Here is a 14,264-nt window from a genome sequence, read left to right as displayed (position 1 = left end):
CCAGGTGAACAGTGCGATGCTGGGGAAGATGGAGTGTCCCACAGGAGCATGGGTCTCCTGATTCAATTCAGATTTGGAGATTTGGCCACCAAATCAGGCTGAATCTCCACCCAATCAAATCAGGTACTGAAGCTTCACACAGCCCTAGCTTATTCCTTTTTTTATCACGCCTTTACGTGCTTGAACACATGGCCAGGTGACCACTTAAGCTTAGTTAACTGGTTAATCACATCTTTGGTGTAATGTGGAGATAGTCTTGTATCCAATACAGCAAAATCTGTGTTAACCGGCACTTTATTAGTCAGAAAACTCTATTAACCAGCATCTGAGGGACGCGGTGAAAGCGAAACCAGAAGTACCACTTCCAGGGGACTTCCCGTTTCTCCACTGCAAGCTGAGTTTTTCTTTGCCACTTTTTGCGTGGGGCAAAGCAGCCTGCGCGGGGCCCCCCTCCCTGTCCCCCAGCACACTGACACCAGGGAGTGCACCAGATGGTGCACATTTGATTAACCGGCATCCCACATTCCTGGGGGATGCCAGATAACAGAGCTTTTCCTGTACTATCTTTTACAAAGAAACATCCTATTTGATCCTATTTGATCTTTAACATTACATGAGTGGCAGTGATGATTTTAGATCTCAGTTTGAAATCTTTGCTGGAATTTTATTGTTAAAAATACATGCTTTTCATGCCATCATTGAGCATTAATCTTGTGCAACTAATATGACCCTTAAAGGCAAGGATTTCTTTCAATATCCTTTATTGAACTAACTATGCAGTTGGGATGCAGTTACAAGCTTTTGGATGCAAGGGACCTGATGAAGAATGTCTTTGAATGTATTTGAAAGTTTGTCTTAACTCTATCCCAGCTACATAGTTGGTCCAATAATAATATATCTCCCTAAGAAATCCTTGCCTCTCTCACAGTTTCTTGACCATCGCTGCTATAAGATCACTCTTACTGCTACCCTATGATCTCTCCTATTCATTCAAAAGCACCCAGGCCATCATCTGCTATCCCTTATAATGTGGTATATGATTAGTGGTTAATAGGGCATATTGGAGAGATGGGCTAGGCTCTTCATTCTGTAACAGTTATGATTACTTTGTCCTCTGGTAAAATGTGGAGGCCAGCTAATGCATGTGATGTATTAGTTTGTAGATGCTTGATAGAGCATGAGAAACATATATATCTTTAATTTATAAAGGATAGAATTATCAGATTTGTTTTTGTGGTGCTTTTTATGTCATTAATCTAGTAGTAAATTGTCATTTTTTGTTTTTATTTATTTTCTAAATACTTGCAGTAGGACAATTGCTAGGCATAGCTTAATCATGTAATGCTTAATTTTATGCATTATAGATAACGGAAAATAGTATGAATCTAGTTGGGCAGTATTTTAAATGGTAAAAACAAAACTTTTCTGAATGAGTGTAGATAATCTGAAAGTATTTTTGCAGTGAATTAGTTTCCATTGAGGATTTTTTTTCATAGATGCATTCTTCAGGCACACTCCCCACTTCCAAGCAATGCTCAAACATTGCGAGTCATCTAAAACTCTTTATTAATTGCTCCCTTTAAATGTTGTGACTAAATCCTGATCTCTTTCATTGGCTAAATTTTTATATATGATCAAATATTATTTTATTTGTATGTCAAGTTATTTAAAGGAATAAGATTACATGTAGCTAATGGTGGGGTGCAGGATTAAAAGTCTTTCTGATACCTTAAAATACAGTTTTATGATTTGCCCAAAATTTCTAACAGCCTATATCATAAGACAAAATGGAACCAGTGACTAGATTTGTTTTTAATCTTAATTCTCAGTGAAGCACAGAATAATATTACCTCATTAGTTCTCAGCTTTCCTGACAAAGAACCCCTGTTCCATATTGTGTCACTTCCACCACCACCTTTTAAAGGATCCTTTCTGTATAGCTGAGTTTATGGAGCTGTTGATGTGAGATAGCAAGAATTTGCTGTCTCAGCCACTTAGATATTTATTTGCCAGGGTTAATTATTCTTGCTGTTTTCGTGAAAAAGATAAATTTGCAGGGAATGCTCCTTCATAATGAACATCTCATTTCCTGTAAATTTCTTTTTCATGAAAAACCTCTATCTCTCTTGGCACCTTGCAGAGAGGCCAAGGCATGAACAAAAAAATGGCCTACCTAATTCAGTCAGAGTTGTTCTTGGGTATGATTTAGCTGGAGGCAAACAAGCTTAACTTGTTTAACTTGCAAGTACCCATTCTGTTCTGTAGACAAATTACAGAGAATTTTGGCTCCTTCCCCTCCTCCCCCCCCAACACGCACACACTTGTAATAGCGCACAGAAATCTGCGGACAATATCTTCTTTATAGTTAAAGGTTGGAGCTAGTTCTTCATTAAAAGATTTCAAGCTGTGCAAGAGCAAATTTGGCCTAAAATGTTACATACAGAATCTTAGCCCAAGGAAAATTATTTTCCTACAAGAGTTTCATTTCACTAGGGATCATCATTTTGCTAACTGTAGTTAGGAGCTAGGGCATTCATCATATCTCTAAAACAGCATGGCATAGGAATTCAAAACATATTTGATTAGTGAAACTTCAGACTTGAATCATCTCTCTTGACTTCTGGAGGGAAGATGTGCATGCACGCCTAGTGAATCTCAGCTCTTTTTTCACCTTCACAGGAGATGAAATAAAGGAGAATCCAGAAAGTTTGTGCTCTGAAAGCATCTAAACCCTCCCTTCTTGCAGAAGGGAAACAATACCTAGTACAAGAAAGGTCTGACCTTAGCCAACACTTGTATCTGGTTTCAGGCCTTTATTTCAGCTACTCCCATCACAACAGAAAAAAATCTGGAACTCCATTATCACATAATTTCTCATCCAGATAAATCACTTTCTGCAGGTGTGGCCAAAGTTACCAATGAGATCCATTTGTCTCACTTCTCTCTCTCTCTCCTTGTTTTTCAGCTTGCTATGAAGCACAAGTGTTGAGAAACTGCCTATCATAGAGATCTTTCCAAGAGAAACTGAAAAGCTAAGTTCAGCAACTTTTACAGGAGATCCAGACTTCCACCTGCTTTATCCTTCCAACTTGGTGAAGAACAGTTATTTCAGTTACCATGCAGGAAATGGTTAATTCCTATGGTTTTATGGTTATCTCACTAAGCAATGCTGCTGTACCTCCAAAGTTTGTTTTTTTTTTGTTTTGTTTTGTTACTTAAGCTGTAGTTGGTATTTTTAGAAACATGGAAATTGGACCAAATGACAAGCTGGACAGGTTTAAGCTGACAACTTTTTATCACACAAGAAGAAGTATTACATTGGCTACGAGTGGTTTTACTGTATGGAAATAAAATCTAAGTAATGTTTATGTGAGCTTTTTCATTTCCTGTAGAGCTAACAGAATTTGCAAGGTGGAATTATATTTTAGACCGTAGTATTCTAGTTGGAAAACAGACTGGTTTGCCATGGGAAACAACAGGCCTTATGATTTCCTCCACTCAGAGTAGGAGTTTTTGCATGTGCCATCACCAGCCTTCAGAAGTGCAGATCTCTGCTACAAGATGTGATCCTGCTATCCATGCTGCATTTCAAGTATTTCTTGTCTTAATTTTCAGATTGATTACTTGGATTGTATAAGGAAACCTAACGAATGTACATTTAAGATTTTCTGATCTAAGAAAAATCTGATTTTTAAATCTGCATGCGTGCACACACACGCGTGTGCACACATGTGCGCTTTCTCTCTCTGTCATTGTGCCACTGGAATTTAGCAGTCCTGTGCTAAAATAAATTGATGGTTTCTTTTTTATCTATTTTTTCTTGGTAAAAGCCTACATAAATGAAATGGTGCAAACATTTTCCAAGCTGCTAGGTTTTCAGACACTTTAGGTGGAAAATTAAATTAGGGGGAAAATACTGTCAGCCTAGAGAAGTAATGTATTTACAACCAATTGCATTCAAATCTCACAATCACATATATAGAGCATTGTATTTTTTACAACATTTTTTAATTTCATAATGGAAATTGCTTAGGGTTTAGCACCATAACATCACGTCAGAGATGGACAGTCTTCAGAACTGCTAAGCCCCAGGCTGCCGGCTGGAAAAGAATTTGATCAGCCTTAAGTTGCAAGCAAGAACAGGGTCATTAAAGACATGAGGCCCCAAGCACTTACTAGAGCCTCTTATGGTTAATGCTTGCCCTGAAAGAGTCTGTAGCTTCCCAGTGCAATGCTGTAAGAAAGAAGGCTGTAACTGTAAATTAGCAAGGAAAAGGCAGTTTCTTTTAAGAAATTAGATTTCTGCTGAGATGTTGAGAATTAAAACAAACAAACAAAAATACAACATTGTAATCTAGTCCAGGTGTATTGTAAAGTTCTGACTGCCACGCAGATTTGTCTTCATCTTTTCCAAGCTTTCTAGTGGGGTTTTTCTTTCTGGTTTGTTTTTGTTTTGCTTTTTCACTATATCCTCAAGGAATCTGCTACAGATTCTGGGTAGTCAGTCTGGAAAGAGAATACTATATTAGTGAAAATTCAATAGTGAAGAACTGCAACCACAAAAGTGGTTCTGCTGATGTAAAAGATACAGTAGGATTTGAATTGCTGCCATCTAACGTGTACTCAAAGGTTATAAATAATGTAGAAGGAATGGATAAAACCCTAATCAGATAAATGTGGAGAGAATTAGTTATGCAGGTTCAGATAACAGTGCATAAAGTTTGAGGGGACTCTGTATTCAAACATTAGTTAGATCAGCTCCCAGGAACACTGCTAAATTCCAAATCCTTTTTCATGGGTTGAGCTGTTAGTCATTTCTCTTCTCTTTTATATGTGACATTAGTGCTGTTTTTCAGAAGTATGCACCTATAGCTTTGGATTTAATTTTAATAGCCTATTACTCATCACAACTTGAGACTTCTTTTTTTCCAAACATCAGAAAACTGTGCTATGATAATTTCAAACATCTCAGTGTCTTGAACAACAGAAGAGAGCTTTTCTTGTGTTCTATTTCATTCCTCCTATTCAGTATGCTAGTAGATATTGTGGCTTTTAGAAAGGTCTGAAGGAAGTATACTAACATTCGATCCTGAAGGTGAACTTTATAGCATTACAATTTCCTCCTGGAACTTAGCTGTGATATTCAACACTAGTATTATTAGATACTCATGTACAGTAATTCAGGTTTATGTTTCATATTAAAGAATGTATTTGTAAATTGTAATCAATAGTTTCCTTATTATAATACATTTTTAAAGTTCTGCAAAGAATAAAGATAATGTATTGTTAGACTTGAGACTATTGTACTGCAAAATTTGTATTAAAAGGCTACTCTTGTGTGTAGCAGAAGTTGTTAATTCTTGTGAAAATATTAACAAAATGTGCTCTCTAAACGAATGATCTTAAAGGTAGGTTTGCTATAATATGCCAAACTTGTAATACTTGCTGGTATCTATTGTAACTAATTCCTCAGAAGTCCTCAAAGATGTAGAAATAATTTTGTGCCATTCTGAAAGAAGTGGGACCTGCTCTATTGATTGATTACCGCAACCCCAAATGATGTCATTAAACATTTTACCTGTGGCAAAAAACATTGTTTTCTGAATTATTTGGTGTGTTTTTCACTATTCTCAAAAGAGATCAGTTTTCTCTTGAATAAAGGTGATCGTAGAATAATAGAAAATTAGGGTTCGAAGGGGACTCAGGAGGTCATCTAGTCTAACTCCTTGCTCAAAGTAGAACCATCCCCAGCTAGATCATTCCAGCCAGGGCTTTGTCAAGTCAGGCCTTAGAAACCTCCAGGAGAGTCCACCACCTCTCTAGGTAAACCATTCCAGCACTTCATGACTCTCCTAGTGAGAGTTTTTCTTAATACCCAACTTAAACTTCCCTTACTGGAACTTGAGACCATTGCTCCTTGTTCTGTCATGTGCCACCACTGAGAACAGTCTAGCTCCATCCTTTGTAACCACCCTTCAGGTAGGTGAAGGCTACTATCAAGTCGCCCTGTCCCCCCAAGTCTTCTCTTCCATGGGCTAAATAAGCCCAGTTCATTCAGCCTCTGCTTAGAAGTCATGTGCCCCAGCCCCTTAACCATTGTTGTTGTCTTCTGCTGGACTTTCTCAAACTTGTCCTCATCCTTTCTGTACTGGAGAGCCCAAAACTGGACACAGTACTCCATGAGAGGCTACGGGACCTGAACCTGTTCAGCCTTCACAAGAGAAGGCTGAGGGGGGACCTTGTGACCATCTATAAACTCACTAGGGGGGACCAGAAGGGTTTGGGGGAGACCTTGTTTCCCCTAGCGCCCCCCGGGACAACAAGGAATAACGGCCACAAGTTGTTGGAGAGTAGGTTTAGATTAGACATCCGTAAGAACTACTTCACAGTTAGGGTGTCTAGGATCTGGAACCAACTTCCAAGGGAAGTGGTGCTGGCTCCTACCCTGGGGGTCTTTAAGAAGCGGCTCGATGCCTACCTGGCTGGGGTCATTTGAGCCCAGTTTTCCTCCTGCCCAGGCAGGGGGTTGGACTTCAAGATCTACAAGGTCCCTTCCAACCCTGCTTCTATGATTCTATGTGGCCTCACCAATGCAGAAGAGAGGGGAATAATTACTTCCCTCAGTCTGCTGGAAATGCTCCTACTAATGCAGTCCAGTATGCCATTAGCCTTCTTTGCAACAAAGGCTCATCTTCAGGTTATTGTCCACTTTAGGTCCTTTTGCAGAGAACCTCCAGGTCCTTTTGCAGAACTACTGCTTAGTTAGTTGATCCCAAGCCTCTAGCAGTGCATGGGAATCTTCCATTCTAAGTGCAGGACTTTTCACTTGTCCTTGTTGAACCTCATAGCTGGATCTAGACATGCAGGCACATGTTTCCCTGAAGACAGCAGCAGCACATATTGTGCCCAGAAAATGACCATGCACGCATGCTCTGCAGCTTGTCACATTACTCCAAGTGGGGTAAGGGAGGCTAGGGCCAGCATCTGGGCTGGCCTCAGCAGCCTTAACTGGGGTCCTGGAGGATTCCTGGGGTTCCAGCGGTGGTGATCCAGCATGGCTCTAGCTGGCCAGGCTCCAGTTTCAGGCAGTGCACACTGCTGCCCACTGGATCTCCCAGTGTAAAAAAAATAAAATAAAAAAATAAAGCATGGGGAATGCCTGCATGTGAGGCATGTGTGATGTGCAGTGCCATATAGCACACATGCTTGCTCATTTGGATGCGACCCATGAGATTTCTTTTAGCCCAAACCTCCAATTTGGCTAGGTCACTGAATCCTAGCCCTATCTTTCAGCATATCTACTACTCCCCCCAGCTTTGTGTCATAACTGGCCCCAGGACCAACCCCTGAGGCACTCCACTTGAGACCTGCTTCCAACTAGATCTTGAGCTGTTGATCACTACCTGTTGAGCCTAACAATTTAGCCAGCTTTCTATCCCCCACACAGTCCATTCATCCAACCCATGTTTCCTCAGCTTACTTGCAAGAATGCTATGGGAGACCATAACAAAAGCCTTGCTAAAGTCAGGGTATATCATGTCCACTGCTTTCCCCACCTGCACAGAGCCAGTCATCTCATCATAGAAGGCAGTCAGGTTGGTCAGGCTTGACTTGCCTTTGGTGGATCCACTCTAACCACTTTCTTCTCCAAGTGCTTAGAAATTAATCACTTGAGAACCTGCTCCATGATTTTTCCAGGGACTGAAGTGGGGCTGACTGGTCCCACTTTAAATGTTGGCCATTAACAAGATAAAGCCATCCCATCAAAAATGTCCTGATTTTCAAGTACATGTTGACAAATAAGTTGCAGCAGTCTAGCCACTAACTTTGCTATGCCATTTGCAAGGTCTGAATGATATTGCCAGTAAGAATGTGCCACGTATAATGTCCAAAAGAATTTACAGCTGCTTCCAGCAGAAATAGATTGCTGCTAGCTATCCAAAATGGTTAAAAGAAGTTTAACATTGATGGCATCACATCATTCTTGTACTATGCTATGTTAATTTGGCTATACTTTGGCTGTCATATACATCTCTACTATCCCTAGTGTATATTTCTGCTGCTGGAAAAAGTCTGTAGATGTTTTCATTACTTTGTGATGCACCCTATGCATTTTGGGAAGCATTTTAAATTAAATCAATCCTGCTTGTGGATTATCTGAGTCTTAAAATGTTTGCAAAAGAATATTTTTAATCAGTCATAATGGAAAATCTTCTGATAACTATGTACTGTGGAGAAAAAAAGTGTTTTGTGGTTTTGTTTTTTGTTTGTTTTTTAATAGTGCATGGGTTGAGGTGTATGAAACTCAAGAATGTACAATGACAAGTACTTTTGTTGGTTTCATAACACAGATTTTGACTACATAATAAAACAATGGATTTTTCTGTCCTAGTTAATAGTTGAAGGATGTCTTCACTGCCGCTGTATAAGGAAAATGTCCAGCCTTTGACTAAGAAACTAACTGAAACAAAGATGCCATCTAATATCACATGTGGCTGAATTAAATACATTGGTACTTTGGATGTGACTGGTGTATAGCATAAGGAAACTATTAAAAATATCAGTTCTCTGCCATTCAGTAGGTGGTGTTATTCACTTTTAGTATATTTATCATAAGAATAGATAGAAAAATGTCAATTAATTAGGAGTACAAAAAACTAGAACTCTTGGTTCCAAAATGATACCTTTTATTAGACCAACTGGAAAATGGCAAGAAAATTGTCCTTTTCTGCAAGCTTTTGGGATCAAAGTCTCTTCGTCAGGCTCTGGGAAAAGCGTAGATGGTACAAGATGGTAAAAAGTCCCCATAGGTAGGAAATCAGCTCCCTCTGTGCAAAAATGAAGTTTAAGATGGAAGGCTATCCCTCTGGGTCCATGAGTGTCTTTGTGAGCTGTGTTGAGTAGTTCTTTGATGTGTTGATCAGGTAGAATTCCTTCCCTGGAGGTGTCAGATGGTAGGCAGGGAGGCCAAAAAACTTCCTTGTTGTTCTGCAATGAAGTTTGAAATCCAAAATTGGCTAAAATTTTGCATCTTACCCTTGAATTAATTAGGGGTGCACCAATAGAGATTTTGGGAGCTGATACCAATAGCTGGTATTTAATGAGGCATATTGGCTGATACCGATCTGATTTCTGATACAGTTGCATGCAACTGGTAAGTCTGTTGTGGTAGAAGGGGTAGGGGAAGGAGAAGGAGCGTGGGGTGGGCAGATCAATGACTCCCCCCTTGGTGAGGGAGGGACAGGGGCAGGCACTACCCAGCCAGGGCGGGACGGAGCTGCGGCTTATTGGCGGGGGGTGTTGCTCCTGCATGCACCCTGGGAGGGCATGGGGGGCAGGGCATGTGCACCAGATCTGCACAGGGGGGGACAGGCAGGCTGAAGCTGGGGCTGTACTGGGCTCTTCTCAGCAGGGGCTGGGCTTGGGGCAGGTGGTGGCGGCCTGGAGAGGGGAGCTATGGAGGGGTCTGCAGTCACCCCAAATTCTCCTATAGCCCTGCCCCCCGCCCATAGCACTACTCTCAGCGCTGTTGCTGCTGCCCACCCTGTGCAGCCCCATCTCCAGCCTACAGCTGTAGCCTGCCTGCCCTGGCCCATGCAGATCCAGGGGCACCCGCCACCCGTGCCTTCCTAGAGTGCACACAGCAGCACAAGCGGCACCCCCCCCTCTGCCCCACAATGATCTATGGTTCTGTTCTGCACCTGTTTCCCACCCCAACTGGGCAGTGCCTGCCTTTGCCCCCTCCCGCCCTCCCCACGGGGGGCATCAATCTGCCCTTCCCCCCCCCTCCCCTTCCACCACAACAGACTTACCAGCTGAACACTGCTGGACTCTGCTCCTCATTGCCTGCATGCTGTGCTGCAGCTGTGCGCGCACATGGACGTTTATCAGCCACTTCAGGTCGATTTCCAATACAGCCAATTTTCTGTATATTGGTACCAATCTGATATCGGACCAATGTATTGGTGCACCTCTACAATTAATTTGAAAGATGTTTTTTATTTCAAACAGAATTACAACATCCTCTGATGATCAAATGGAAGTTTTAATAAAATCCTGTCATTTAATAGGAACAGACTTGCTAAAATATTTAATTAGATGGTCAGAGTTCAAGGATACGTAGGAATAGATGGTCAGAAGGAGTGTGAAGACCTTTTCTTTCCTCTCCTCCAGAAAAAAGTAGTACTAGAAAGGAAATCATACCATTGAATACATATGAAGAAGGTTCAAATTCATAACTCCAATTTTTAAGAAGTTAAAAGTTCTTCTTTTTTTTCAAATTTGTGCAAAACAGAAACATCTGTGGAAAATATAAAAGAAGGTGTCTATTTGAAAACTAGGCCAGGGACAGACATGCTGTTTGAAACTTCCAAGTGCTTTGAAGAACTTCAAGCAAACATTCGCTTAAAATGGGGGGTGTCAACCAGGGGTACGCATACCCCTGTGGGTACTTGGAAAGGTCTCAGGGGGTATGCAGGGGCAGGCAGGGACGGGGCACTGCCGCACTGCGCTGCTGCCTCATAGGAACAAGACCAGGGCAGGGCCAGAGCAGGGCCATGCTGCTGCAGCTCTGCCACTCACCACACCCCTGCTCCGCATCTCGCTGCTCGCCCCCCCTCCCCCCTGGGGTACACTTACTAAAAAGGGGGCTGCCAGGTGTACACTTATTTTAAAAGGTTGGGATCCCCTGCCTGAAAAAAATGACCCTTGGGAAAAAGGAAACAGCTTTGAAACACTTCTGCTGAGCCTCTAGCAGGTCACAGTTGATGATCTGCATCCCATAGTGCTTCACTTTCTCCCCATCCAGCACCAGGGCTAAGGGACATGTGAGACAGACAGATGGTGAGTGCTCTCTTGCATCCTTGGCTGTCCTATGGAACTTCCAGAGGTTGAGAGTCATGCCTTTGGCCTCTTCGAAGTGTGCAGGGAGGTGGGGATGCCAAGCAATGCATGTCTACAAACTGCTGAAGTGCTCTGAATTTCAAGTGATCCAAATTAGAGCAGGATTTGGTACACTACAAATGCATGTCTGTTCATACTTGTAGGTATTAACTGATCTATTTTTCTGGTATTTTGGATGGACAATCCAGACCAACTATTGTGTATATAAATTGTAGAGAATTAATTATATTTACAAACAAGTTTCCTATCTCAGTAATGGTTACTATGCTGAATTAAAGACACAATGAAAGATTGGAGAAAAGGATCACATTCTAATAGTTTTCAGTAAAGCAAATGATAGAAAAGAGTGATGCTATCACTTTTTACGAAGGTAAATGGGTTTTTTTTGTTTTTATTTTTGAAGTCATGTTATAGGATAGTATTATCCTTTTAAGTCACGAGTCAGATGTACATATCCAGCCACAATATTGCTAATGAAATAACAAATGTATATATCAAATTTACAGTGCTTCAAAAGATAGTTCTGGATGTGCAATGATCACTGAATGTCTCATTTTGCAAGGTACTTAATCACTTTAATTTCTACTAAAATCAGCAGTTCTTAGAAATGTGTGATGAGAACACAACTGAAGATGGGAGTTGTCACATGCATAGTTACCAGAAATTCAGCATTGATTCTCCCCAAAAATCTAAGAGAGCAAACCACTGTTATAAAATGTCATAGACATGAAAGTTTGAAGAAACCATTTTTCCATATTTGAATCCTGTTTCCAAATACTCAATGCAATACATTTCTACTCTCTCTCCCTTGCCATTTTTCTTCAAATGACTGCCTGCAGTCATGAATTACCTTCTCCATTCATAGGTAATCATTTGCTGCAAAGAGCTATTCTGGCAGGCTGAGAGAGAGAGAGAGAGTGAGAGTATTTATATATAAAATGCAGGCAATGGCAGTTATGGTCGATTTCATTCTTAGAAGTAAGCAAATGGCCAGTGCTTGTTTAAATGAAAACATATATGAGAATTTGTCCAGCTGACCAAATTCTCAGAAATAACATGCATTTACATGGGGTTGCCTAATAGGAATTAGGAGCAAATAACCAATCATTTACATGGCCTGTACATCTCTGTTCATCAGCAGAGCCACTTGTCCTATGTCATAGGCACTTGTCTTAAATCATAGATTAGCACATATTGGCCACATCTACACATGCACTTTACAGTGGAATTAGATTAATTAGATGCCAAGTGAAGTGTTGCTGTCTACACATGCAACAGCATTAGACCACAGTAAACTAATTTAGGCTGGCATAAAATAGTACTGTGATTTAAATTTTGTCATCTGGCTGCTTGAACATTCTCCTAGTGAAGCAGGTGGAGGTTTTTTTATTATATTTATTTATTTTTATTTCTCACCACTGTCTTCAGTAGAGATACCCCTGCTTCATACTGGGTTGGGAGGAAAATCAGGCTGCATGGCTCCTACAGTTACAGAATTGGCTTCAATATGTGTTTCAAAACTATGTGGTGGACCTTGGCTGTGGTGGACCTTGCATTGATTTGCCAACCCTAAGCAGCCTTAAATCTTGTCATCTGGCTGCTTGAACATTTTCCTATTGAAGCAGGGTGGAATAGTAACTCTTATGCTGCTCCCTACCTGACCAGTTCTGTAGAGATCATGGCCAGAGTAAAAGGGATTGTAGATGGAGTACTTCTGTGTCTATTTGATCTACATGTACTAGAGTTTCTAAATGAGGTTAGGGATCATCAGGACATGAGACAGTAGCTATGAGGTTTCTCTATTTGACAACAGGGTCAGGGTAGCACAAAGTGGGGGCTTGATCTTGAATTCCTCCCCTCCCCCCCAATTGGGGCACTAAGTGTGGCTCTGGTGGCCTGGAAAACGTAGACTCGTATTTCTAGTTATCCCTGCCTGAATACACCAGAGCAGTTCCAGATGTAAAAGCACATATAAAATAAGCTATTTGCCAAATTCTTCCTTGCTCAGAGAAAGGATAGTATTTGGAAGGAGGGAAGAAGGCACTATGGAATAAAGGTTTGGATAAAAAGAAAATATCTTGGTATAACCAAAAAGCATTTGTGTAGTGCCAGTCAAACAGTTGTGCCCCACAAACATTTGAACCTGCAAGTGGATTTATTTCTTCTATTGGGGATTTGCAGCAAACATATTAGCACCTTTAACATTGTAAACCATCAAAACTGACTGATTTAAGAAAGACAGCATCCTGGGATACATCCCTATGAGCATGCATGTGCAGGGGCACACGTTTATTGTAGGACAAATACCAGCGGCACGCATGCTCCAGCTGTCAGCAAAGGTACCTAGGTCAGGTAGAGGAGGCTGAAGCCAGCACCTGTGCTGGGCCCAGAAGCCTAACCTGGGGTCCTGGGGCCCTCCTGGGGTAGCAGTAGCACCAAGCTGGCCGCTCAGAGCCTGGCCGGCAGCCAAAGCATGGCACTTTAATGATGGCATTGACCTACTTACACCCATGGGCATGCGCATTGAGTACAGATCTGCATGAGGTAATGTGCTTCCAGATAACTTGGGTAATGTGTACAACACAAAGGTGTTGAGCACAGAAGTAGTGGGAAACATATGCACAACTCTGTGACTGGTGGATGTGGCAGAGGTGAGTGATTGGCAGGTGGTGTGATCTGAGTGATATACAGTCTTCATAAAGTCCTTGTGCACTGTTAAACTTTAATAACTTAGGTTGTGCACAAGAACTTTATGAAGACCCAGTATATGTGTGAGGGAGGGAGGGGGGTGGTTCTTTTGTGGTGTTTTCATGTTTGTGGTGCATGTGAAGTAGTGCTAGGTAGTGTGGTGATGAGAGAGTGAGTGGTTACAAGACCACCCTTGGGTTTGCGACCCGTACTTACCTGAAGTCAAGATCCGCTCATCTCAATGCTCAATTGGTAAAGTATCACCCTCCCTATGCATGACAGCTGAGTACCTGAGAGAGGAAAGGTGCTGAAGGGTCGAGAGCTGGTGTCTCCTAGTGTCAGTGTGCCACAAGGTAAGCTTGTTTGATGCTGCACTGTACTGACATCTAGCAGGTTAATAGGAGCGTTATGTTTTTACCATCAATAAGTACTAGAGTTCCTATACAGGTCTGTTAGAGCTACGTTGTTATGTCCTTGTTGTTATGGTTATGATTTTCAATACATATTTGCTTAAATTGAATTAGTCTCCCCTTGGTTTCTGAGGTCGGATTGAGCCGGGTTGCAGGTCAATGTCCAACTTCGAACCCTAATATCCACCATTCACAGAAACATTTACGAAAGACCCCAGACTCTGAGGAAGGATTAACGACCCTTCCACCCCATTGGCGTGTATA

The 14,264-nt window shown here is 41.5% G+C and overlaps 1 protein-coding gene across 5 annotated transcripts in view; it reads left to right on the top strand.

Moving 5' to 3' along the window:
• Positions 1-5,591, top strand: part of STXBP6 (syntaxin binding protein 6) — a 253,110-nt gene extending 247,519 nt beyond the window's left edge. For all 5 annotated transcript variants that reach the window (XM_019496214.2, XM_059723011.1, XM_014596310.3 and 2 more), the window contains one exon: positions 2,966-5,591. In XM_019496214.2, coding sequence (XP_019351759.1) covers positions 2,966-2,989 — 24 coding nt within the window. In that variant the 3' untranslated portion in view covers positions 2,990-5,591. The remainder of the gene's footprint in view (positions 1-2,965) is intronic.
• Positions 5,592-14,264: the final 8,673 nt, after the last annotated feature.

This window comes from Alligator mississippiensis, chromosome 2, assembly GCF_030867095.1.
Source record: "Alligator mississippiensis isolate rAllMis1 chromosome 2, rAllMis1, whole genome shotgun sequence".
NCBI classification, from domain to species: domain Eukaryota; kingdom Metazoa; phylum Chordata; order Crocodylia; family Alligatoridae; genus Alligator; species Alligator mississippiensis.
Note: the sequence above shows the minus strand (reverse complement) of the source record. Positions and strands in the feature narration are given on the sequence as shown.